Source organism: Maniola hyperantus, chromosome 23 (genome assembly GCF_902806685.2).
Source record: "Maniola hyperantus chromosome 23, iAphHyp1.2, whole genome shotgun sequence".
NCBI classification, from domain to species: Eukaryota; Metazoa; Arthropoda; class Insecta; order Lepidoptera; family Nymphalidae; genus Maniola; species Maniola hyperantus.
Window position 1 is genome coordinate 3,006,795 of NC_048558.1, and position 27,057 is coordinate 3,033,851.

Below are 27,057 nucleotides of genomic sequence, written 5' to 3' on the forward strand. Positions count from 1 at the left end.
TTAATTATAAGCAAGCGTTTTCACGCATCGACAAGTAATTTAGTAAAGCCCTCAAGTTCATTCGCTGAATTTTGATTACGTACGGTGAACTTAATTTGAATGAATAAAATTGATCAATTGAAATTCCAGCATAAATAACTCACCATAACAAGAGGCGCCAATGGTGGCGCCCTCTTCACTCGTTCGTACATAGTGGGCGAGGGGTGAACTGAGAAAGCTGTCAAGGTACATTCGCAGCTCAGTCGCGAACTGGCGGATAGTAGGGTGCCAAGTTGAATGAACCACAACGCCAGTGTTTGCTCTATTCCACGTGCTTCCGATGCCTGTAAAAACATTGTTAAAATCAAGTTTTTCTTGTCATAATACAAGACTGTCTATAAATGCAACATGATTTTATGAATGTCAAGCCGCATTTGACTGCATACGATAACAGACCTAATGTAAACGGGGCAATTTCGGTTAACAATAATTCGTAACAAAAAATGCGGATCGGCAGGAATCGAACCCGCGTCCCCGGGGATCGCGCCCGGCGCTCTGAACACTAAGCTACGGCTCGCTTGCTGCCAGTGACGAAATTTGTGATATGTTTGTTCACTCAGTACAGAAGCGACTGTTTATGGCATCTGGTTACACTTTGCAGTTATCGAAACTACTTTCAAAAGCCCATATCACAATGTAACTCTTTGCATGAGAAGTGACATATTTGCTTTTTACTATAATTTTATAATTTTTATAGTGTTTTACCATACAATTCAAGTAATACCTAATATATATCATAGAAATTTCCTTGAAGTGTAGGTAAAACACTATTAAAATACATATAACAACAGTTCGGTTAAATGAAATGCAGTTGACGCGTACAATCTAAACGGGACATCATACCTTTTCAGTCTCCAATTTGAGTTTTTCCAGTTCGTTCATGCCGGCAGTGATCGCGCGAACGTACAGCGAGCAGACGAATGGCTTGCGCTCATCTTTACACTGGAATAATAGAGCATTTTTATTAATTGCTCACTTGGAGTTGTTACGGGTAACCAGTTTGGGAATGTTGATGTTGCAGATATTATAGTCATGTAAAAGCAGTTCGAAAAGAGAGAGATAGAGGGAAGGGAGGAAGAGAGAATGAGGGAGGACATGAGAGGCAGAGAGAAAATGGGAAGAGGAAGAAAGGAAAGATGGAAAAGAGAAGAGGAAGAGAGCGACGCGCGACGAGCGGAGAAAGAAATAGGAAAAGAGGAGAGGGGGTTTTTTTTTGTGTTCCTCCCTTTTTTCCACCGACATGGCGGTCGGAGACTGTTCTAGGTTGGTACTCAGATTGGCTTTTTTTCCATTTGCCTTTCTTATTGCTTTAGATTTACGCTTTTCTCTGCTTCGAAGAGAGGCGATAGGGGGAGAGAAAGGGAAAAGAGGGAGGAAAGCAGCCGTGTCTGCGCTTGGGTATATGCTATATACTTTCCAACAACTCGGTAGTGAAAAGTTGATTGACTTTGTGCCACCAAATAGATCGATAAATCAGCGCAAGTTCAGTGCGTTTTAGCTGATGCGATGCCTGTGTTATATGTACAAAATGACTCCTCATGCACCATTTTAACTTTATGTGGCCATGTCAAAAGTACAATTTTTAGTCCTTATTAGGTAAACCGTACTTTTGACATGACAGTTGACCCATAGTTAAAATGGCACGTGAAAAGTCATTTTGTACCGACTATACCATCAGTGTGTTTAAATACAAGTTGTGCCGCATGTTGCGGTCAACCTTAGCCGTAGTGCATAAGACTAAGGCCACACGATGCGTTTCCTGTGCGTTGCGGCGCCGCACCGGCAGAAAGTATGATGTAGCATCGCACCACCCCTCCCAATCTCGTCTCTCTGGTCCCAAGTCCGTCGCGCATGCGGTGCGGCGCCGCACGTCGTCGTAACGCATCGTGTGGAATGGTGCAGTGATTTCTATGAAGGATGACGCAGCAGCACTGCACAGACGTTGCACCCCCAACACAATGGGTGGCTTCACTCTAAAGCTCAGAATAAGGACTGTTAGAAGTAGCCCTATTGTGACACTTACTGTTAGAGCGAGATAGGTAAATGCATTTAAGCTCTTGTTAGAACGTGACAAAATGATTGTTTTGTCCTTATCACCGTGGCCACTTTTTTTTGTTTGTCAAAATGTATTTGTACGTGAGTATTTGAAGTGTAGAAGGAATGACATTTCACAAGTAAGAAAATCTGCTTGAGCGAGAGGGACTGAGGGGGCCACGCTAGTTGCAAATCTGGACATATCTGTGTTGCGGCCTATATGGCAATCTGCGGCGAGACGCACACTGCCATATACGCATTACGTCGCGTCGTCGTGTCGCGTCGTATTCGTCGCTCACGCAGGACACCAGTACCCGTAGTACAAGATTTTACGTCTCACCAAACCAAACCAAATTCGAGAGTCGAAATACTTCCGCGTTACAGTAAAATGGACCTAAACAGCCTTGAATTGAAGTCAAATATTCAATACCACTGATTTTAATTTCGCAATGTTTCCGCTTGGAGCGCTGGCTGTAGAAGTGTAGACAAACTTGAGCTTTAAAACAAGGCGTTTAAGATCCAGTTTACTGTAACGCGGAAGTATTTCGACTCTCGAATTTGGTTTGGTTTGGTGAGACGTAAAATCTTGTACTACGGGTACAGGTCAAGGCACTTACCTGCGCGTGCACAGCGGCAGCTAGTGTATGCAGATGCCGTGACGTAGCGGCGGGTGCAGCAAGCGCTGCGGCTGCTGTGGGCAGTTTTTCCGCAGGTAGCAACTGTACCAGCGAATAAACGCAGCCGTATAGCGCCGCGCGGGCCACGCCGCTGCAGTTTGGTACCACCATACATCGGGCTATCACCACCTGGGAATTAATTGAATTCATCATAAATTATTGTATTCCATACAATTCCCCAAATTCTCGTTCATAGGAAGAAAAACACAACTCTTCCTTTTTTTGAAAGTCGGTTAAAAAAGTAGCCTTTGTTACTCCTTGGGTAATCTTCTCCTTGTCTGTGAAAGTTTAAAATATCACTTACGCACTACACTTCCGTGATTCCGTCATCCGTGAGAATACCAGCGATTCATCATCATCATGATCAACCCATCACCGGCTCACTACAGAGCACGGGTCTCCTCTCAGAGTGAGAAGGGTTTTGGCCATAGTCTACCACGCTGGCCATGTGCGGATTGGTAGACTTCACACAACTTTGAGAACATTACGGAGAACTCTCAGGCATGCAGGTTTCCTCACGATGTTTTCCTTCACCGTTAAAGCATGTGATATTTAATTACTTAAAACGCACATAACTCCGAAAAGTTAGAGGTGCGAGCCCGGGATCGAACCCCCGACCTCCGATTAGAAGGCGGACGTCCTAACCACTAGGCTATCACTGCTTCTACCAGCGATTATCTACGACATAATATTATGTCATAAGCTACCATACAAAACAAAATGGAACATATTTTCTCGGCCTCGGATGAGTGCGTAACCGCGCCGTTAGGATGTAAGAAAATCTCGTTTTGAGGATGAAGATAATACACTTTTTATATTTGACTAGCTTATGCTCGCGACTTCGTCCGCGTGGACTAAGAAATTTCAAAACCCTATTTCACCCCCTTAGGAGTTGAATTTTCAAAAATCCTTTCTTAGCGGATGCCTACGTCATAATAGCTATCTGCATGCCAAATTTCAGCCCGATCCGTCCAGTAGTTTGAGCTGTGCGTTGATAGATCAGTCAGTCAGTCAGTCAGTCACCTTTTCCTTTTATATATATAGAAGAAGACTATGTTCTTTGGTTATGGGCAAGTGTGAATGACATACCTGTGCTACAAGTGTGGCCACTTCTTTGGCGTTTTTCCACAGTTTTTTCTCTTGGGGCGAATGTTCGAGCCTGTTGTGCAGTCGCTCGACTAGTTTGTACCCATTGCGCAGCGGCGTTTGCTTGGCCTGAAACAAGGGAAAATAAATAAACGTATAAAATATACAAAATTTAAAAGTACAGTACGCGGCCGAAAGTAATGTACATCGTCCTTTAGAATGACATTTCAGCTTTATAGAGCGTTGCCTCTGTCACTCATACCAATACGACGTTTTGTCGGTCTCAACAAAAGGGACAACACACTACAAATCTTACAAATCTGATATCTCCTTCTAAAGGTCGATGTATATTATTTTCTGCGCAGTATGTAATCAATCAAATAGCTGTGATAGCCTAGTGCTTAGGGCGTCCGCCTTCTAATCGGAGGTCGGGGGTTCGATCCCGGACACGCACCTCTAACTTTTCAGAGTTATGTGCGTTTTAATGAATTAAATATCACTTGCTTTAACGGTGAAGGAAAACATCGTGAGGAAACCTGGCATGCCTGAGAGTCCTCCATAACGTTCTCAAAGGTGTGTGAAGTCTACCAATCTGCACATGTCCAGCGTGGTAGACTATGGCCAAAACCCTTCTCACTGAGAGGAGACCCGTGCTCTGTAGTGAGCCGGCGATGGGTTGATCATGATGATGATGATGAAATTAAATCTTTGAAAATAGCAGCTGGTGAGCTTTTGCTCGCTTTTCTCAGTAGAAAAGCCAATTTGAACCAGTGGTAGATGCATTTGACGATTCAATAGTACTGTACAAGTTTATTTGACAAAAAGTCTATTATCTATATATACAAAAGAAAAAAGGTGACCCGTGCTCTGTATTGAGCCGGTGATGGGTTGATCATGATCATGATGACTGTAATCAATATTGGCGATCTATAGACTTACCAGATCAATGCAGCGCGCGCGCGACTCGCCCTTGTAAAGTAACACAAATTCAATGTCCGTGAGAAGCTCCCATATGTCTGATGTGAAGCCAGCCTCCTTGCGGAGTATGTTGTGGAAGGTAAGCTCGTTGGTGACCTCTGGTTTATCTGTTGACAAAAATCCCCATTAGATCAATATACTATACTATCAGTACCCTTATTATAAACTAGCTGATGCCCGCGACTTCGTACGCGTGGATTTAGGTTCTTAAAAATCAGGTGGGAACTCTGATTTTGCGGGATAACAAGTAGCCTATGTCACTCTCCAGGTCTTAAACTATACCCATGCAAAAAATCACGTCGATCCGTTGCACTCTTGCGACGTGATTGAAGGACAAACCAACAAACCAATAAACCAATAAACCAACAAACAAATACACTTTCGCATTTATAATAACGCAACGGATAGACGTGATTTTTTTGCATGGGTATAAATAAAGACTTGGAGAGTGACATAGGCTACTTTTTATCCCGGAAAATTAAAGAGCTCCCACGGGATTTTTAAAAACCTAATTCCACGCGGAAGTCGCGAGCATCAGCTAGTTAATATATAAATGAAATAATGTGTCGGTCTGTCTGTCTATTAGCTTTTCACGGCCAATCTGTTCAGTACTTACTACCTATTATGATGACTATGTGAAGTGATTTAGACAAAATTTGGTTCAGTACTTTTACAGTACTTATACAGATTTTTTTTATAGACTTGATGATAAGTGAACTTTGAAGACCAAAGCACTAGATAAAAAAACCGGTGTTTGCAATTTGAAGCCCAAATAGACAATAGGGCTAATAGTGCTAGGGCTGACTAAAATTATGGGCCTTGTGAGATTGATTAATTTTAAGACAAAAATCTATTAATGCACAACTCAAACTACTGGACGAATCTAACAAAGCAACCGAGCCAGTGGTAGATGCAGTTGACGATTCAAAAATACTTGTAAAAGTTTAATTGAATAAAAAATATTTTTATTTTAATTTTATTTTGATGTTTGATAAAAAGTTGCCGATTTGACTAGTAGTCATCATCTCTATTATGGCCATCTCTACTTACCTTGGGGTTGTTCCTCGGCCTGGTCCGCATCTGCCACGTGGCAGGTGTTGTAACGCGCGCGGTTCATGACGGCGGAGGCCAGCAGCAGCGCCAGGTCGTCGCACTTGGACGCCGCAAGCTGCCGCAACCGCGTCACGAACATCACCCCCCGCTCCTCCTTCAGCCATTCTAGCACCTCTCTGTCATGCGGCTGCGGCCCTCGCGAGTCCAGTAAAACCTTCAACACAGGGTGGCCCCAGGGGTTTGGCAGCACAGAGAGGAACCAGCATGCCCGCTGCAGCAGCTGAGTCTCCCACAATTGGGCGACTCCATTCCTCTTGGAGATAGCCCCTTTGCACTCATTGATGAACTCGTTGATTGCATCTTGAAGCCATGTGTGCTGTTCTGTACTCTTAGGTGACTGCCATTCCGTCTGTAAATAAGAATATTACAGAATAAGCAGTCATAATCCATACTAATATTATAAATGCGAAAGTGTGTCTGCCTGCTAACTTTTCCCGACCCAACAGTTTAACCGATTTTGATGAAATGTGGTACAGAGTTAGCTTACATCTTAGAAGGACATAGGCTACTTTTTATCGTGGAAAATTAAAGAGTTCCCACGGGATTTATAGAAAACCTAACATTTCCGTTTTGTAGAGCATTGTCTACAAATCTGCTATCTTCTAAAGGTCGATGTACATTACTTACGGCTGCATCCTGTACAAGTATGTATACAAGTTTAGGTTAATATACTTAATATTACTTATTAGCTTCACTTAGCTTAGTAGAGTAGTACAGCTGCCAGCACAATTTTTTTTCTGTATTTCATTGTCAATCAAGAAAAAAAAATTTGTTCAGCTAACAAAATATATTACAATTTAATGATAGTAAGTACAATTAATGTCAATATTCATTCCATAAAAATATCGTCAATCACAAGGTCACCTGTTTGCCCCTGGGCTAAAGATACCAGAAGATGCCAGCTTTATGCTGGCAGCATTGGCATGCTGAATGATGATGGACAACTATTGACCCAGGCAGTTCCCAGCTCGTAGCCCCTTCTCCTTAGACAACATCTGATGTCAGGTACAAAGCTCTTCGCCTCCTCAACTTTTATGATAATGTTTTATCTACACTCGAAGGAAATTTGCCTAAGGCTAGGACTCACCTGTAGTATAGTGTGCGAGGTGTGTCGCTGCAGCCAGGACAGCAAGTGAGGGTGCGTGGAAGGCGCGGAGTGCAGGCATAGGCAGTGCACGCGGCGCCACGCCTCGCACACGTGCTGCGTGCGCTTCCCGCCTGCGCTCTCGCCGCTCAGCCGCGCCTCCAATGACTGCAACAAAACAAATGAAAAAAAAATCGGCCAAGTGCGAGTCAGGCTCGCACACCGAGGGTTCCGTACTACAGTCGTACTTTTTAATCAAATACTAAAATGCATATATAAATAAAAACTGTTTTAGAATGTACAGGTAAAACACAAGCAATAAAAAATAGTGCATATCTTGTATGTGTGTGTGTGTTATCTTGTATAATGGTATGGAACCCTTTATGCTAAGTACGACTCGCACTTGACTACTTTTTATCATAATCACCAATTGCCTAGTGTTAGCACGTCAGCCTCTTATTCAGCCCCATAGGATTTTTTAAACCTAAATCCACATTGACAAAGATGCAGGCATAATCTAGTGGTAATTTAAATACTAATTACAACTATAATAAAATTATAAACTGTAGTAGAATTCAGCAATAAATATAAGTTATTGGCACCGATTCCGTTGTCTTCCTCTAAACTAAATTTAGAATATCTGCATCTTTTTCTTTTTCACAATGCAAAAAAGGGACAGAACATGAATTTTACATTTAAATACTCTAAGTTTTAGTGCACGCTACAAATTTAAACAGTAGGCTCGCGTCTGTGCGCTAAAATCACAGGTTTTGCCATCTAAACATTAAATTTAAAACTGTCAAACTGCATCTGTCCTTTTCATATTACATTAGTAAGAAGAGTATGCGAATACTCTAAAATTAAGTTATGCTCAGAACCAGTAGCATTGCATCAAATTTTATTTCTTCCATTAACTCTTCAGTCCAACTTGTAGGATCAGAATCAATTTCCTAATATTTGCTTTTATTCGCTAACAAAAGAGTTAATTATTAAAACATCATTGTGCAGTGATCAGTGAACTATAAGCAAATTAAGTAATATGTAGATACAATAAATTGTTGAGTAGGTAATAAATTGTTGGTAGGTAGGTCCAAGAATAAATTTTAGCTAAGTATAAAAAACAACATAAACAATGCTGCATTATCAGCAAATAGTGTTAAATGTTAAGCAATGGGTTCACTTTGAACAATAACAATATCATAATATTTTAAATAACAAGTTCAAATTGCTTGTGGGTTCTCAGGTATTTTTTTCACCATTTTGTACGATAAATCAAAAACTATTATGCATCAAAATCTGTTTTAGAATGTACAGGCAAAGCCCTTTCATGATATCTTACTTGGTATAGTTATCTTACTTTGAAAATTGAAAATACTATTATAGTGAATTCCATAATATGCACAAAACCCACTTTTCTTCATACATTCGATTATCCGAATCCCTAACGACAACTATTTGTCCGGTTAATCAAGTTTCCACTGTACTGTTGACTAGGTTGTCTCAAATTTCATAAAAATACAAGTTAGTTGAGCATATTCTGTGAATGTAGGTACTCAATAAAAGCTATAATTTAACTGACATTAAATAAAAAATATATATCATCCATGGAGTGTGCAAAGGGATAAGCTCTCTAGAAATCTATTGACAATGATATCATCACAGAAATGTACTATATACCTAATTTTGTAGGTATGTAAAATATGGAGTACGTGACTTCGTGTATGGCTTTTAGGGCTGTCAAACAATTAATATTTTGCAATACAAAAATATAGGTACCGAACGAAGTTTGTGATGTTGTTTGAATATAAACAGTATATAATAACTGTAGATTCAGCGATAATATGATCTTATTGCCAACAGTCAGCTTTCAAATGCAGTATTTTATTAAAAAATCAGCATTTTTACGGAGTGTTGGTGTGGAAGTATTTTTTACATCGAGGTTGAAATACACCATGCAATACCTTCATCTTGTATTATATTGAAATAGAACTATCGTAACGCAGATTTCAAAACGTATTTACATTGCAAAGCCCAAGTAATCTGTAAAAAATTAGGAAAACAAGACATCGGAGGAGACAAATATGGCGGACGCAAAGTGAACTTTACGGCCACAACGGCGTCACATTATTTCTTACTTTAATCACTATAATAAGAATAACACTTACCTTGTAAAGTTCAATATAATATGTCTTGCCTTTTGGGCCACTTGTTTGATTACTTTTCACGTCTTTTCCATCATTTGTGGAAGTCATTTCTCAAGAAATTATCCCGGAGAGACATTTATGCGCTTGTGTTTTCGAAATGGCCTGTCAAAATTTGAAAGCAGTGTTGCCAGTGCCACGGACCCATCTATCATGATTTAGAACATCTATACACGAGGAACATGAGGTCACAGAATAAATATGATTATGTGCCAGATCTGATAAAATCAGGCGCAAACATTAAGATTAATAAAAATATTGTACATTATTTTTGTTCCGTTTGCCGTGGAGACCCTGGGGCCATGGAGTCTTAGTGCTAAAAAAAATTTACAAGACATTTCTGGTGGGAGGCTTCGGCCGTGGCTAGTTACCACCCTACCGGCAAAGCCGTACCGCCAAGCGATTTAGTGTTCCGGTACGATGCCGTGTAGAAACCAAAGGGGTATGGGCTTATTAAAAACTGTCATACCCCTTCCAGGTTAGCCCGCTACCATCTTAGACCGCATCGTCACTTACCACCAGGTGAGATTGCAGTCAAGGGCTAACCTGTATCTGAATAAAAAAATAAAAAAGACACAAAAAAAACCGCGATTAATAGCCTCATCTGGTGACAGAAGGGCTGGCTCATTTTTTGCGTAACGGATCAGCCTGGCTGTCCAGCGCGGAAATGCAGCCAGTATTCTTGGCACCATTTCACGCGGGCATGATTTGCATAGTAATTAGATAAGGCTAGCTTTAAGTTTTATTGTTATATTTACATTAAAAAAAAATATATATACATATAATTTTAATATTATTACGATATAGATAGGTAGTAGGCTTGTCCAGTGTTTTAAATAAATTAAAAAATATGAAGTTCTATATAACTAGTATGGTTTCACTACAAGAACAACAATGGCGTCCTCATTTAATTTCTTCGGTATAATATACAAAATCTCTAAATCAGTTAGGCTATGTGCTGATTAAGTTGCATTTGGAAGTTCGCATGTCTGTAAAATCTTTACTGATAAAAGTTATGAAAATTTTAATATTGGCAACACTTAATTTGTACAAAGCAATATCCTATTCCTATATGTTATTGGTCTGCACCGAATAAAAGTTGGTCTGTGCAAAGCAACGCGATTTGTGTCAGTCGAAAAAATTATTGCGTTTTTCATTTTTAATTAAATAGAATTTTAGTGAACAATGTGATTAATACGTTTGTAAAACCGCTGATTGTGTATTTAATAATATTAATATAAAATTGTGAAAGACATCTGTTTAATTTGATACGAGGATTTTATTGTCTTGGTGTGTCAATTCGTACTTCGTAGGTCTGGAGTTCTGGACGAGAACACAATAAATTATTACTTTAGGATTCATTATTTGATGAATATTTTATTATTATAAACTAGTTTATCGTTTAAATTAACCACTGTGTATATATAAAGGCTATTATGTCTTTAAATTTTGACTGTGTTGTTAAATAATCCTACATCTGTTACAAGTTACGTTCACTCTTACATTTTCCGTTTTCACTAATTGGGAGTGAAAATATTTCTTCTTAGTGTTTGATTTGTGTCTAATTTCCACTTTTATTTCAACAAGAATAGTTTTCTATAATAGTTATACAGTTGGTCTAATCTACCAATTTCATAGATACTTCTAAAATATTTAATGCTTATATATTTATGCTTACTATGCTTTCCCATTTAGGATATTACCTACTAATTTTGTGTCCTAATTAACTTTATCCTTAACTGTAATTTGGATTTTCTTTATTTCATTTTTCTTTCTTTTTGACTGAATGATTGTGCTAGATGACTTCAAGTCATCTACCACAATCATTTTACATATGGAATATTATTATAATACTCTTATTGTGCTCACTTTTATCTACATATTCAGCAGTTTAATTTTCTTATAACCTAGTGGATCTCGAGTTGTGATGTGTCTACTATGTGTTTTTATATTTTCGTGTAATAACCAAAACAAGTGATAAAAATGGCCAAGAAATCTGAGAACACTGGTGGAAAATTGGTGACAATCTCTGTTGTTGGGCTGTCTGGTAAGTCTTTTATACTCTAAGCAATGACTTCTATAGACTGGTGTGGTGACAGACTGTTATATTTTGAAGCATGCTCGTAGATATCGTTTTACCTAAAGGTGTAAAAATTGCACCAGTATCTTATGCAGTCTGTACTTCTACGTGCATGTGTGTCACTCACACAAATGTGCTTTGTCTTCTCTTTTGAAATAAAGATGTATGATACTGTAAAAGTTTATTTGAATAAAAAGTCTATTATCTATATATACAAAAGAAAAAAGGTGACTGACTGACTGACTGACTGATCTGTCAATGTACAGCTGTTTACTACTGGATAGATCGAGAAATTTGGCATGCAGATAGCTATTATTACATAGACATCTGCTAAGAAAGGATTTTTGAAAATTCAACCCCTAAAGGGGTAGGTAATAGGGGTTGGCGGACGAAGTTGCTAGTGATAAATATAATAAAAATATTTCTTATTCAATTAAACTTTTACAAGTACTTTTAAATCGTCAAATGCGTCTACTGTTTTGGAATGTAACTGTTTTAAAGTATTGATCAAACTACAAAAAGCATATCAAATGTTTAAATGTCAAATGCAGCCAGTATTCTTGGCACCATTCCACGCGGTCATGATTTATATAGTAATTAGATAAGGCTAGCTTTAAGTTTTATTGTAATATTAAAAAAAAAAAAAAATTATATAAAAAGAATAAAGATAGTTAGGTACTTGATATATATAATAGGTATATAAAAAAAAAAAATGTTTAAATGACTTCACATTTCAATATTTCATACAAGATCCCAAGTACACATTTTGACCTTTGACAAAGAGTTAATGATTTGATTACTTGTCAACGTCCCCATACAGATACAGGATGTTTTTTTATCAGATCCCTCTAAAATTCTAAAGGCTTTTGTGCACTCATCCATATTCGGTTCGTATTCGTGTTTTTATATTAGTATAAATACGACAATCCGTTTTTTACCTACATATAAAAAACAAGAATACGAACCGAATACGGATGAGTGCACAAACACCCTAACAAATGAAGCCCCTATGATTTACAAAGTTCAATAAACAAAGCGCCCCTTTAGTAAGTAACTTGACATCAATTCAATTTTTCATCTGTCTATTGTAATGTTATCACATCTTGCTTCCTGTGGTACGCTCCTCCTTTTACATAATCTACTTGTCAATAAACAAACAAGATAATGGTTAGTAATGTAACTATACCTACTTATATCATTCATAATTCATAATCTATGGTATAATTACTCGAAGAAGAATTAGTCTGATGATTCAAAAGCACTTTTTAAAGTTTATTTGAATAAAAATTTATTTTATTCTATTCAAGTTAATTCATAATAATAATCCATAATTCTTTATTGCAAAAAACACACATGAAGTGGTGTTACAATATTTTTTGGAAGCAGTGTATTACCAAGTATGGCATGCAATGTTATTAAGTACATCTACTACTTCTTCATTAAAAAAAGTTAATACTTTATAATTTACACTGTACTAGCTTATTGTTGCAACTTCGTCCGCATGGACTACACAAATTTCAAACCACTATTTTACCCCCTTAGACCTTGAATTTTCAAAAATCCTTTCTCAGTAGATGCCTGCAGGAGAATAGCTATCTGTATGCCCAATTTCAGCCTGATCCGTCCAGTGGTTGGGGCTGTGCATTGATAGATTAGTCAGTCAGTCAGCTTTTCCTTTTATATAGACTAGTGGACCCGGCAGACATTGTCCTGCCGGGAAAAGCAGCACCACATTAAGTAATTTCCATATTATCTCAAAAGGAAATGAGAACTACCCCCTTTTTGAAAGTCAGTTAAAATGGAACCCTTATAGGATCACTTTGTTGTCTGTCTGTCTGTCTATCTGTCTGTTGGTCCGTCCGTCCGTCCGTCCGTCCGTCGACAGAAAAAATCCAAAAACTGTGTATTTGTGGTTACATCATTAAAAACGGTTAAAATGTGTTCATGAACAAATAATTAGTATTTTCAACTTTCAAAGTAAGATTACTATACCAAATGGGGTATCATATGAAATGGCTTTACCTGTAGATTCTAAAACAGATTTTTATTTATTTTTATGCATAACAGTTTTAAATTTATTGTGCAAAATGTCGAAAAAATACGGGTAGGTACTACACATACACCCGTATTTTTTCGACATTTTGCACAATAACCCTCGGTGCGCAAGTCTGCTTCGCACTTAGCTGGTTGTTTTAAATACACTTTTTTTTTAACTCTCCAGGTACTGAAAAAGAGAAAGGGCAGCTAGGAGTGGGCAAGTCTTGCTTGTGCAACAGATTCGTCCGTACAGATGCTGATGATTACAATGTTGATCACATTTCTGTGCTCAGTCAAGTAAGTCCTAAGTTTTCTATTGATGCGGAAATCTCCCGTTTGTGTGGTTTAACTCCAGGGGTTGGTAAAATCATGAAAAAAAAACAAATAAATCGAATTAATTTGGTTTAAATCAGATTTTTGATTTATTTTACTTTGTTGTCTTTTTTATTAATTTAATAGTCAGTTATTTATTTAAAAAAACAACGTATTTTGGTTTATATTATTTAATGAAAAAGTAACAAGGGAAGTCAAAACTTACAAGAATAAAAAAGGAACATAACACCACTTCGGTTCCACCGCAGTCGCAGTTACTTTACTTACTAGTAAGTATTAATAAACTTATAATATGTTTTTTTAGGAAGTTTTTATTTTTTTAGAATTTAGTCCCTTCAAAACGAAGACTAATTTGGCTGACACTTTTTGGCTTATTTGGTTGCAGTGAAAATTTATTGATTAAAATCAATGATTTAAAAAAATCAATTGATTAAAATCAAGTGATTTAAAACATATCAACCCTGGACTCTCCAGCCATATAACATTTGTTATAGTCGGACTTCAGCGGCCGCGTGGTGAACAACGACCACTTTCTATACTGGGGCAGCGTGCAGAAGGAGCAAGATGAACAGGAATACCGCTTCGAGGTGGTCGAGCAAACTGAGTTTGTGGACGACTCGTGCTTCCAGCCGTTTAAAGGTAGGAACATCGTCATAATCAATCGATGTCTGCCCACTGCTGGACACAGGTCTCTTGTAGTAACTTCGACACGCTACAGTATTGCGCCGCTTGAATCCAGCGGCTCCCTGCCACGTATACCCATGCAAAAAATCACGTCGATCCGTTGCTCTGTTGCGACGTGATTGAAGGACAAACCAATAAACCAACAAACAAACACACTTTCATATTCATAATATGGGTAACTACTGATTACATAAAAAATGCAAAAACGTTTCCACTTCTTACTAAACTTGTTCGATTATATCAATGGATGGATTGAGATAATACAGTACGCGGCAGAAAGTAATTTACATCGACATTTAGAAGGAGATAGCAGATTTGTAGAGCGTTCTCCCTGTCATTGAGACCGACAAAACGTCATACACGTATGAGTGACAGAGCCAACGCCCCACAAAGCCGAAATGTCATTCTAAAAGCCGATGTACATTACTTTCTGCCGCGTACTGTACTTACTACTTAGTGCATATATGTTAGTAATTGCAATTTCCTGAACTCATTATGTCGTTTAACATTCCTGAAGGGAGATAGAGGTACAAACCGTTCAAATGAGACGGATCGACGATTCCTGAGAGTGCTCGGTGCGGGAGTGAAGACAGCGACTTTAAGGCGAGTCACCGAGGCTAAGCGGAAAAAACTGGTTCGCTAGATCAAATGTTTTAGGTATTTACTATTAAATGACGGCCTTGCTAAAAATATACAATATACCTAAAGACATTGTCTAAGGAATGTGCTAATTTGATATAGTACTTCACACGATCAAATAAAATCTTGAAAGAAGCTAAAATAAAAGTCTAAAACGTATTATTAACGAAATATTTGTCTTTAAGTTCTACAGAGAACCTGCTAAATTTTGGTTTTCAACAGGACTTCTATAATTTATTAAATTCAAATTTAACGTTTGAAACACAGATTTTGAACGTTGCAAAGCGGTTTAATAATTACAAGCCGCGCTGCCCGCCTCGGTGATTCGCCTTAAGGGTAAACTCGCACTGCAAATTATCACCGCGCGAACTTTTTCCGCAGAATTTAAACACATGGGAATTGTGTGAAGCTGTTCGCGTGTATTTTCTCGCACAGAATTCTGCGGAGAAAATAGAGAGGTGTAAATTCGTAGTCCGGTTTACCCTGAGGCTTCACATTGACCCAACCCAATGCACTCGACGAATATGTACAATGCTTGGCCCACGTTTGGCGCATTCGTCCGATGCTTGCCGACTTGCCGGGTCTTTAAAAAGATGAAGAAGTTTAAACTTTGAAAATTTAGAACTTCAATTAAAATTGTATACATTTTTTAAGGACCTCTAACAATCATCATCATTAACCCGTCGCCAGCTCACTATTTAACGGGAGTCTCCTCTCAGGATGAGAAAGTTTGGCCATCGCCTACTACGCTGGCCAAGTGTGAATTGGCAAACTTCACACACCTTTGAGAACATTATGGAGAACTCACAGGCATTCAGGTTTCCTCTCGATGTTTTCCTTCACCAGAAAAACAAGAAAACGCACATAACTGTGGAACCAACTCCCAACGGCGGTGTTCCCACTAGATTATAACATGGGGTTATTCAAGGGGCGGACCAACAAATTCTTAAAAGGCCGGCAACGCATCGGCGGCTCGTCTGGTGCTGCAAATGTTCATGGGCGGCGGTAATCACTTAACATCAGGTGACCCGCCTGCTCGTTTGCTCGCTTTATCTTTAAAAAAAAAACTGGCTGGTTAAAATTTAAATTAATTTATATTGTCCCTTTTTAGCTGTTGGCAAAACGGAGACGTTCGTGAAGCGATGCACGGCCACCAAGCTACAATCGGCCGAGAAGCTGATGTACGTGTGCAAGAACCAGCTGGGCATAGAGAAGGAGTACGAGCAGAAGTTGATGCCTGATGGAAAACTGAGCATCGATGGCTTTCTGTGCGTCTATGACGTCAGCTTGGTGCCCGGCCGCAGTTGGGAGAGACAGGTAATAAGAAGTTCCATACTTATTACAATTACACAACCCTCCATTTGGTTGGGTGACAGGTTGCAGTAGCGACAGCAACGCGACAGCAGTAGCAATGCGACAGTTCATTTGCTGTCTCTCTTCTTCTTCTTCTTATTTTGCTTTGTGGCTATTGCTGTCCCTCTCTAGCCGGACATTTGACAGCAATGATCGCTAGATTTAACCAAACTCGCAAACCTGTCGCGAGATACGTAATCACCCCGCCGAATTACTGAACTCTGTCAAATTGACAAAAAAGATCGAATATTGAATAGAAGCAGGTGTTAATTTGCGGTCCATGATATACCAAAATGTGGTGTGTGAGGAGTCATTTTGTACGGACTATATATATAGGTATGGATACTATTGGATTTCATCAAGTTTGTTCAACGGTTCGGCAATGATAGTATTCAGATATGTAAATATAACTATAGCACACGACAGGTCGAGATGGCAATCGGGGTATGAGTCGGAGTGAACCCCGCACACTCGCAAGTGAGCCGCGCTATCCCGCACCGGGTTAGCGCGCTGTCCCGCACCGAAGCTGTGCGTTGCTTCGCTCTTGGAACTTCTGAAAATCCTTTTTTAATGCGAGTCTCATCATCATCATGATCAACCCATCGCCGGCTCACTACAGAGCACGGGTCTCCTCTCAGAGTGAGAAGGGTTTTGGCCATAGTTTACCACGCTGGCCATATGCGGATTGGTAGACTTCACACACCTTTGAGAACATTATGGAGAACTCACAGGCATGCAGGTTTCCTCAAGATATTTTCCTTCACGGTTAAAGCAAGTGATATTTAATTAATTAAAATGCACATAATTCCGAAAAGTAAGAGGTGCGTGCCCGGGATCGAACCCCCGACCTCCGATTTGAAGGCGAACGTCCTAACTACTAGGCTATCACAGCTTGACAGCTACATGCAACAGTGACATGCGAGTCTACGTTTATAGAAAACCTACAAGCAAAATCTCAACTTAAGATCCACGTTTTTTATGCTTTGTTTCAGAATGAAGTCTTAGCAGCGATCCTCCAAAACATCCTCAAACTGAAGAAGCCCGTAGTTCTAGTGACGTCTAAGAACGATGAAGCGTGCGAGCAAGGGGTCAGAGAGGCTGAAAGATTGGTCCAAAGGAAGGAGTTCAAAGGGTCCATACCAATCGTGGAGACGTCCAGCCACGACAATGTCAATGTGGACCAGGCCTTCTTCCTATTGGCGCAAATGATCGACAAGTCTAAAGCTAGGATTAAGGTTAGTTTAATTACAGTTTGGGATTGCTTTAAACAAATATTGTTTCAAAGAAATTGGAGTTCAAAGGATCCATTCCCATTGTGCAGACCTCTAGCCACAACAATGTCAATGTGTACTAGGCCTTCTTCCTATTGGCGCAAATGATCGACAAGGCTAAGACTAGGAGTAATTAAGGTAAGTTTACTAAATACAGTTTGGGATTGCTTTAAACAAACATTGTTTCAAAGAAGTTGGAGTTCAAAGGATCCATTACCAATTTGGAGACGTCGAGCCATGACAATGTGAATGTCGACCAGGCCTTCTTTCTATTGGAGCAAAAGATCGACAAGTCTAAAGCTAGGATTAAGGTAACTTAGAATAAACATAGTTTAGGGTTGCTTTGGACAAACATTGTTTCAAAGAAGTTGGAGTTCAAAGGATCCATTACCAATTTGAAGACGTCTAGCCATGACAATGTGAATGTCGACCAGGCCTTCTTCCTATTGGCGCAAAAGATCGACAAGTCTAAAGCTAGGATTAAGGTAAATGAATAGACTAAAGGTACAAGGTAAATCCTTCCTCTCCATGCCAAATTTCAGCCCGATCCATCCAGTAGTTTGAGCTGCACGTTGATGATCAGTCAGTCAGTCAGCTTTTCCTTTTAAATATATTATACAGATACAAGAACTAAATCGCTAATACCAAAAAATCCAGCTCTTTATAGGGTATTAATATTATGTTTTGTACAGGTCGCGAACTATGCGGAGGCGTTGCGAATCAGACGAGAAACTTTGGACTTCGTCACCGAAGCTTTCACGCAGCTAATCAGAATACACGTCCAAGATCACAAGTAAGTCTTTGTTTTCATTAAAATAGTTTTAGTGTTGAACTAAAATCCAAAGTTACTTATTGAGAGTATTGTTCTCTTTATGAAAAAGTATACAATGGTGCCGATTCTCTTGTCTTTCTCTAAACTAAATTTAGAGAATCTGCATCTTTTTCTTTTTCCAATCCAATCCAATCCATCAGCCTGTTTGCGTCCACTGCTGGACATTGGCCTTTCTAAGAGCGCGCCACCAAACACGGTCCTCAGCCTTCCACATCCATCCGCTGCCCACCACCTTCTTCAGGGCATCGTTCTTTTTAATATTGCTAAAAAAGGACGGAACATGAATTTTACATTTTAAGACTCCTCCTCCTAACTTAGTTATTTGTTTAGTTAAGTAGTTAGTTAAGTTCTTTTTATTTGTCAAGATATTTTGCAAATGCTGTGTACACATTTTATAGATACATTTATCAGCCTATGTTTGTTTATAAGTGTCGTAGTTTGTGTTAAATTAATGTATTGTATGTGTTCCTAATAAATAAAAATAAAATAAGACTAAATTTTATTGCACGCTACAAATTAAAACAACAGGCGCGGGACTGGCAGCTAAAGTCATGAGTGTCCTTTTCATATTACGTTAGTAAGAAGAGGATGCGATTACTCTAAAATTTATGTGTGCTCAGAATCAGTACCAATATAGTCTCAGAGTAAATTCTGAAATTGTAAGTTTAGAATAATTTGTTACAGGGAAATGTGGTCAGCTGTGAGCAAAAGGTTGTGTCACTACCCTGAGTGGATCAAATTCGTTCAGCAGTTCGGCAACGATGGCACTCAGGTATGTAGCCTATTTTATTTTATTTATTTTATTTTATTCATTTATTTGCAATCAACAGCGATACATACAATATAATTTTACATAATAACAGACTGAAAATAAGGCCAAATAGGATTACAATTTTGTTTTACAGATTACTTAAATAGTTATTAATTATAAATTTATGACAGTACGTTTGAAGAGACCAAATAATTTAAACAAGCTTTACAATATAATAATATGAAAATATAAAAGTCAATTAACTAGTAAAAATACCTAGTAGGTGATTCACAACATATGCATGTGTGTGTGTGTGTGTCTGTGTGTGCGTGTGTGGGTGTGACTATTGATTACGACACAATTAAGGAAACTGCCCGTCCGCCTTCTAATCGGAGGGTTCGATCCCGGGCACGCACCTCTAACTTTTCTGAGTTATGTGCGTTTTAATTAATTAAATATCACTTGTTTTAACGGTGAAGGAAAACATCGTGAGAAAGGAAATCGTTAAGAAAGGATTTTTAAAAATTCAAACCCTGAAGGGTAAAATAGAGATTTGAAATTTGTGTAGTTCACGCGGATGAAGTCGCGGGGATAAGCTAGTTGCCAATAAAGAAATTGCTACAACTCTATGATCCATACTAATATTATAAATGCGAAAGTGTGTCTGTCTGGACATCCCGGGGAAGGACATAGGCTACTTTTTATCGCGGAAAATTAAAGACTTCCCACGGGATTTTTAAAAAACCTGAATCCACGCGGACGAAGTCGCGGGCATCATCTAGTTCCTCATATTAAAAGAACATGTTGTATTGTGCAGGTAGTCTTCCGTCGTCACATAAGAAGGTTGAAGGAGGAGCGGTCAGCCAAAAAGCTGCGCAAGCAACTCGCTAAGCTGCCGCAAGTGCTGGCCAGGATGCAGCTGCCCACCGACGACTTGCAGGAGAAGTAAGTTGATGGTTTAGGGATACAAGTTTTTACTTTTTTAGTTCCGTACCTCAAAAGGAAAAACCGGCCAAGTGCGTGGCGGGCCACGCGCAGTGTAGGGTTCCGTTGTCACAATTAAGCTCGAAAAACAGATATAACTCCTTAACCTGTGAACCCTACTTAGCCGTGATAGTTTTCCTTTAAAATTGATTATATATACTACTGCTGTGATTTTTTTCACGTTCCTATATACTACCATTTGGTTGATAGGGGTCCCCTCTATGACTTGACTCTAATAAAAATTAGCACTTTAAAATATCATATTTTACAAACGGATCTAGAAATCGAAAAATGATGTTCCCACACCAACAGTATTTTTAAAAGACCTATTCAACGATACCCCACACTATGGGGTAGACGAGAAAAAAAAATCATCCCCACTTTACTTGTAGGGGAGCTACTCTAAAAAAAAATATTTATCACAATTGTATTTCACTACTTTGTCGGCGTGATTAATATTTATATCCATTGTAAGGGTGGTAAATTGGGCGGAATAGAAATATACCCGGATACGGAATAATCTACCACCTTACAAAGATTAGAGGAAAAAAATAATTTACTTTACTTGATCTATCTACCTAGTAAAGAATAGAAGCTAGCCGTCGACTCCCTTGTAATGTATATGAGGTGTTATAAATGAAATTTGCTAGATGTTAGGCAAAATTGTTTTTAATGTAACTTTTACCGGGGTCGCTTAATACATAATGATGGCTAATAATGCTTAGTTATTCTAGCTTAATGCCAAGACTTAATTTAGATACATTAGAATGCCTTAGGTAGATAGTACATAAAATCTATGTTTTAAATTTAAGATGCCATTGGCATGGAATAGACAATGACACAGTAAAATTCATAAAATTGTTTCAAAATAAAAGCTCAGTAGTAAAGACAGGGTTCTTACTGTACACATACACTAAGAAGGTTCACTAAACTGTTCCAGGATACAAACATTTGCTTACTTGTAGGTGCGAAGACTGCAAGGTAGCTGGACGGCATCGGCCAAGCTCCCAAAACTCGATTTAACTTGATTCTTCACAACCGAAATGTTTCATTACAAAGATTTTCACCAAGTCTTATCCATAGAATTAAGTTGCCAACGTGAATGTGCAAAAGAAATAAATACGGAAAACGAAAGCGAAATACGAAAACCGAAAACTAAAAACGGAAACGCAAACGGAAACCCTGTAACAAAGAAAAACAAGATTATAATTTGTGCTGTGTGAAAATTTCGACACGTGGAATTTTCCCGATCAAACACAACTCACCTATTGAACTCCTGGCCACCAATGGTTTTCAGGAGTCCACCCACAACCCATTATCCTCATTTATTTGGGAAGGTAAAGTAACTGGAACTGAAAGGGAAATCATGAAATTAGGATTTTCTCTAACCAAACCGCCATTTTGTCGAATCCACATTACTTGATTTTTCACTCACCATAATTGATGAAACATTGAAATACGTTAGGATGACTAAATTTATAACAATTGTATTTTCCCAGGCGAAGCCATGGGCGAAAAAAAATGAGATTTTCCTGGAACGAAAAAAATTCGTCTTCACATGTTGACTCCAGAAAAATTCTAAATCTCACCAATCGGTGTTGCCAGACGCAACCCGAGTGTGGCCGCTCTCATTTAGTTTGATCATGAAGCCAATTCATTTTTGAATATTTGCGGAACCTAAGGATATATTATAAGAACCGTTTTGTTAATGACTTAACAATAAACAAATGATATTATGGTTTTATTTAATTATTTTGTTTTATTTTTACGACAATTGACAACGAAGCAAACGCCATCTATTGTGGCTCGAATGAACTCTGAACATCGACCCACGCGTAGTTCTGCACCTTGATGCTAGGTGGCACCAACATACTTTGAACAAAATTGATTTTTATTAAAAACGAAACGCTAGTTAGTAGTTCAAAATTTACAACGTCACACCATGCCAAATTACAGATTTTTAGCACTAATAGTCTGCGAGATTAACCGAGGACGGATAGACATGGCGAAACTATAAGGGTTCCTTGTTTACTACGGAACCCTAAAAAGGAACCCTTATAGGATCACTTCGTCGTCTGTCTGTTCGTCAAGAAATCTAATCACATATAGTGCAGAATAGCAGTGCTTCTGTTCCCCCTGTTAGCTATTTTTACTACATGTAGGGCGAACTTCAGAAACACCTCCCTGATTATGTCGTTGTCTATTTCAGTGACTGGGGAGTGGTGTTGCGTCAACTGAGGGCGCACAGAGACTTCTCAGTATACTTCAGCGAAGGGCGCGCGCACTCCGGGGGCTCCGGCTCGGGCTCGGAGCCCGACAGCCCCCTCAACGCGGACACCACTCTAAGGGTGGGGGAGAGGGCGAGATACCAGGTCAGTACTCTATGAAGTTGAGGGCATGATAAAAAAAAATCAAGGAAAAATGCGTTGATCTGACCCTCTATAAGCAAAATATGTAGTTGCTTAACTAGCTCACGATGTTTTCAAAGATGGAAATTAAGTGATATTTAAGTGCTTAAAAGAGACATGACTCCGAAAAGTTAGAGATGCGTGCCCGGGATCGAAACCCGGACCGCCCCGAATAGTCTTACTTCGTAGTTACTCCGGAAGCTCGAGATATGCTCACAGATATAAGTCCCGAAGATTGCTAATGCGCGTGGCCGCCATTTTAGTGACGTCAGCACTGGACGTAGAAGTTTCAAGCTGATGGTATATTTATTTCGGCTGACGTCAAAATGACGTCACTTGGATATTAATGAGACATGGTTTCAGTGCAATAGCAATTTGCGGGGCTATAAGTCGCGCAAATTGGGCTTATAAGACCCCAATTAACTCCCGGACTTATAAGATACCAATTTTGTACTTTACTTTCAGACCTTAGGGCAGTCTCAGAAAATTCCATACGAAATATTAGAAACGAACGAAGCGGCAGCGATATTTAAGACGTACCTACACGAAGCGCAAGAGAAGCAGAGGAATTATGAGTAAGTATCTTCCTCATCCACCCGGGCCCACCACCTTCTTTAGCGAGCTGGAGGTCCAATGAACCAAAAGCTTAATTTGCTATAATCCGCTGAAACAGGTCGAATCTGTATGATGCAACATGCAGCATGCGAAATGCACCGCCCGCCCTCCCACTGCTAAACATGCAGGAAAAACCAGCTACAAAGCAAGCAATACGCACCACCACCACGCAGCACCACAGAAATCCCAAAACACTCGACGCACGTTTCGCCCCGACACCGGAGCATCCTCAGGAGATGTAGACCTTACAATGCACAATTGCAAAGTGAGTAATTAAGCTTTTGGTTCATTGCATATCATGAACTTCCGCAAAGTAACGCCTGCTTCTATACAACGAGCTGGAGGTCGTCCAACACTGCGCTTACGGGTACGCGATCTCCACTCCAGAACTAGTCTGCCCCCTCAGCCGTCGGTTAGGCGACAGACATGACCCGCCCATTGCCACCCCCAACTTTTCAGTAGTGCAGTGGTTTGGGACTGGGTATCTAAAATTATAAAACCCAGGGCTTCTTCTAAGACCAAGGTGCGCTCGGAACACATCGTAGTTTTAGTTTTACTTGATTAGTTATTACCATTATCTTACAAATTTCAAAATTATTGACAGGTCAAAGTGTACAATAGTACCCAATTTGAATAAATGAATTAATTTGCTATTTAAAGGGTACTCTATATGTATGTATGTATGTATATACATACTTTATTGCACCACAAAAACACAAATGACAGGTTACAAGAAGAAATCTTAAAAAGTAGGTACAAAAAGGCGGTCTTATCGCTAAATAGCGACTATACTTTCCGTCAGAATAGTTTAAAAAAATATGGCCTCTTTCAGATGGTGTCAACAATTCAAACGTCTTCTAGAAGAAACCGGCTACGTTACGCCAGGGAAGCAGTTGTCAGAAGTTAGAGTTCTTCTAATGGGAAGAGAGTGTTATGAAGCTTTGACTGAAGAGCAACAGCAGAGGGTGTATGACGAACATCAGAGGGAGATACAGAGACGAGCCAAGCATAACTTACAGGTAAATGTACTTATAGAACCTTCTATGGAAAACTGGCTATGTGATCTCGTGTAAAAAAACTACATGTCAGGAGTGCAAAAGGAAATGCTTTGAAAATGCTGGATCGAAAAATGTGACGCCAAAATAACCCTGTACCTGAAACGATAAAATATGTTTTTTTCGTTTCAAGACTGACATGACCCTATATCTAAAATTTTATAACATGTTTTATTCGTTTCAGGACTGATATGACCCTGTATCTGAAATTGTATAACATGTTTTATATGTTTTAGGACTGACATGACCCTGTATCTGAAATGTTATAACACGTTTTATACGTTTTAGGACTGACATGACCCTGTATCTTAAATGTTATAACATGTTTTATACGTTTTAGGACTGACATGACCCTGTATCTGAAATGTTATAACATGTTTTATACGTTTTAGGACTGATATGACCCTGTATCTGAAATGTTATAACATGTTTTATACGTTTTAGGACTGATATGACCCTGTATCTGAAATGTTATAACATGTTTTATACGTTTTAGGACTGACATGACCCTGTATCTGAAATGTTATAACATGTTTTATTCGTTTCAGGACCGACATGACCCTGTATCTGAAATGTTTCTAACATGTTTTATACGTTTTAGGACTGACATGACCCTGTATCTGAAATGTTATAACATGTTTTATTCGTTTCAGGACCGACATGACCCTGTGTCTGGAATGTTATAACATCAGTACCCTTATTCGTATTATAAATGCGAAAGTGTGTTTGTTTGTTGGTTTATTGGTTTGTTGGTTTGTTGGTTTGTCTTTCAATCACGTCGCAACGGTGCAACAGATTGACGTGATTTTTGCATGGGTATAGATAAAGACCTGGAGAGTGACATAGGCCACTTTTATCCCGGAAAATCAAAGAGTTCCCACGGGATTTTTAAAAAACCTAGGTCCACGCGGACGAAGTCGCGGGCATCAGCTAGTGTTTTATATGTTTCAGGACTGACATGACCCTGTATCTGAAATGGTATAACATGTTTTGTTTGTTTCAGGAGCTGTTATTGGAGCATGCAGATTTGTTCTACCATTTCAAGAGGATATCCCCCACCGGGACCATTACTCAAGAGGACATCAAAGAAATAACAGACGTTCTGCAGGATGATTTTAGGTATTTGAATAATTACCAATTTGAAATCTACCAAATACTAACTCTTTCACTTAATTAACAGATCTTAGTTATAAATCCTTTGGTTTTGTTTAAGAGGTTAATCCATTAAAGATTTCGTAAAAAAGAGGGATAATTATAATGCAAAATAATTTAAATGATATATTTAATGCTTCTCATTAAAAAAATCCGAATCATTTATCTTATTGTTCTGGACATATTCGATTAATATAGAAGATAACATAATTTTGGTTGGTTTCAATTTTACCTATTATATACTTACTGTTTGTTTTCAAAAAATAATCTAAACTTGATAATGATATTTATCAGTAAAAAATGGTATCTTTTTCCTAGATACAAAATGCTGGATAGAATGGAGCAGGACAGAAAGCTGATGCTGTTTCAGCATCTTGGATTCGTTCACTGTCCAATGAGAGAGCATTGTCCGGCTGGTGCCAACTGTCTGGATGCTACGCTGCCTGTTATATTGAATACTAGAGTCGGGTAAGTTGGAAGCGTAGATACCGGACGTTTGAAATCTAAAATCAATTCAATAAAAATTCATTTGAAACCCGTATTCTAGGACTAAGTAGGTATAGTATGCGACATCGCTAATTTCTTAGCCAGTATTGTCACAAAAAGGTGGCATTATAGTCGACGCATATTAAACTGAGTCGTCGGGTTATCTGTCTGTTTCGCTCGCACTTACAGGTCGTAAGGTAAGTACGAGCGAAACAGACAGATAACTCGACGCCTCAGTTTAATATGTCGACTCAGTTTAAATGCGTCGACTATAGTCTATTGACATCCCTGTATGTTCTTGTGCAACAAGGCATACAGCATAATGCTGAGCCGGGACCCTTTTTCGGGTTGTGCCATACATGACAGTTTGTTCCGGCGCTTCTTTTGCTTGTTCTCTGGTGGAAGAATAGCCGAAACTAGCTCTTAGTTTTAAGATGTGATGTATGGCACAGTTATGTAAATAAACGTCTTTTCTTTTTTCTTTCTTTCTTTCTATCCCCCTAAGTTAAGTTTTGTCGCAGGTCCCTAACGTCGTCGAGCGAGTCTCAGTGCCACGCGGGCCCGCCGGCCGCGCCGTGGGCGTTGACCACTGACTCCAGCCAAATCAACCTTATCATATTAGGGGTGAGTCCTTTCGAGTATCTGTAGTTAGGGTTCCGTACCGAAGGGTGCCAACGGGACCCTATTAATAAGCCGCCGCTGTCCGTCCGTCCGTCCATCTTTCAGCGGGCTGTTGATAATATTTGACTTTTAACACAGGTGGAAGGCATAGCCGGGGAATTCGGGAAACGTTTAATAGCTGGTTGTGATAGTGAAAGACGTGTCAATATCAACGGACATTCGTGGCGCGTCGAACAAAGGCTACGGACAGACGACTTCGCCGCAGAACCGCCACGGGATTTTGCACCTAATGGTAAGTTGTTAGCTTTTTCTATCGCGGTGCGTTTGAAGTTTATTTATAAATTACAGGAAAACCTAAATGAAGTCTATGGCGCCGTCCTATTGTCATCGCTCGCGCGATGATGCGATGCGATTTCATCGTGCGATGAAATACAATATGAACGTATCGCATGATCGCGCGATCTTCAATAGGACATTCAGTAGAACACAGTTTGTTTGAACGCACGGGACGCGCGATCAGTTTCTTAGGACGCACGCATCATCG

The 27,057-nt window shown here is 39.1% G+C and overlaps 2 protein-coding genes across 17 annotated transcripts in view; one reads left to right on the top strand and one right to left on the bottom strand.

Annotated features, from left to right (window-relative positions):
• The window catches only part of LOC117993212 (extracellular matrix-binding protein ebh-like), a 36,693-nt gene extending 27,379 nt beyond the window's left edge, over positions 1-9,314 (bottom strand). For all 4 annotated transcript variants that reach the window (XM_069506411.1, XM_069506410.1, XM_069506409.1 and 1 more), the window contains exons 1-8: positions 9,177-9,314; positions 7,015-7,179; positions 5,865-6,276; positions 4,776-4,921; positions 3,840-3,965; positions 2,691-2,879; positions 883-981; positions 144-323 (exon numbers count right to left, since the gene is read on the bottom strand). In XM_069506411.1, the coding sequence (XP_069362512.1) occupies positions 144-323; positions 883-981; positions 2,691-2,879; positions 3,840-3,965; positions 4,776-4,921; positions 5,865-6,276; positions 7,015-7,179; positions 9,177-9,263 (1,404 nt within the window). In that variant the 5' untranslated portion in view covers positions 9,264-9,314. The remainder of the gene's footprint in view (positions 1-143; positions 324-882; positions 982-2,690; positions 2,880-3,839; positions 3,966-4,775; positions 4,922-5,864; positions 6,277-7,014; positions 7,180-9,176) is intronic.
• Positions 9,315-10,305: 991 nt separating this feature from the next.
• The window catches only part of RhoGAPp190 (Rho GTPase-activating protein 190), a 47,769-nt gene continuing 31,017 nt past the window's right edge, over positions 10,306-27,057 (top strand). For 3 of the 13 annotated variants that reach the window (XM_069506468.1, XM_069506478.1, XM_069506479.1), the window contains exons 1-16: positions 10,321-10,525; positions 11,100-11,259; positions 13,514-13,626; positions 14,157-14,301; positions 16,097-16,302; positions 17,331-17,573; positions 18,302-18,402; positions 19,126-19,213; positions 20,010-20,137; positions 22,386-22,548; positions 23,050-23,159; positions 24,032-24,218; positions 25,258-25,373; positions 25,725-25,874; positions 26,414-26,516; positions 26,652-26,805. In XM_069506468.1, the coding sequence (XP_069362569.1) occupies positions 11,196-11,259; positions 13,514-13,626; positions 14,157-14,301; positions 16,097-16,302; positions 17,331-17,573; positions 18,302-18,402; positions 19,126-19,213; positions 20,010-20,137; positions 22,386-22,548; positions 23,050-23,159; positions 24,032-24,218; positions 25,258-25,373; positions 25,725-25,874; positions 26,414-26,516; positions 26,652-26,805 (2,071 nt within the window). In that variant the 5' untranslated portion in view covers positions 10,321-10,525; positions 11,100-11,195. Of the gene's footprint in view, positions 10,526-10,552; positions 10,699-11,099; positions 11,260-13,513; positions 13,627-14,156; positions 14,302-16,096; positions 16,303-17,330; positions 17,574-18,301; positions 18,403-19,125; positions 19,214-20,009; positions 20,138-22,385; positions 22,549-23,049; positions 23,160-24,031; positions 24,219-25,257; positions 25,374-25,724; positions 25,875-26,413; positions 26,517-26,651; positions 26,806-27,057 lie in introns of those variants that run through there. The other 10 variants (XM_069506476.1, XM_069506472.1, XM_069506470.1 and 7 more) reach the window with 10 other exon arrangements.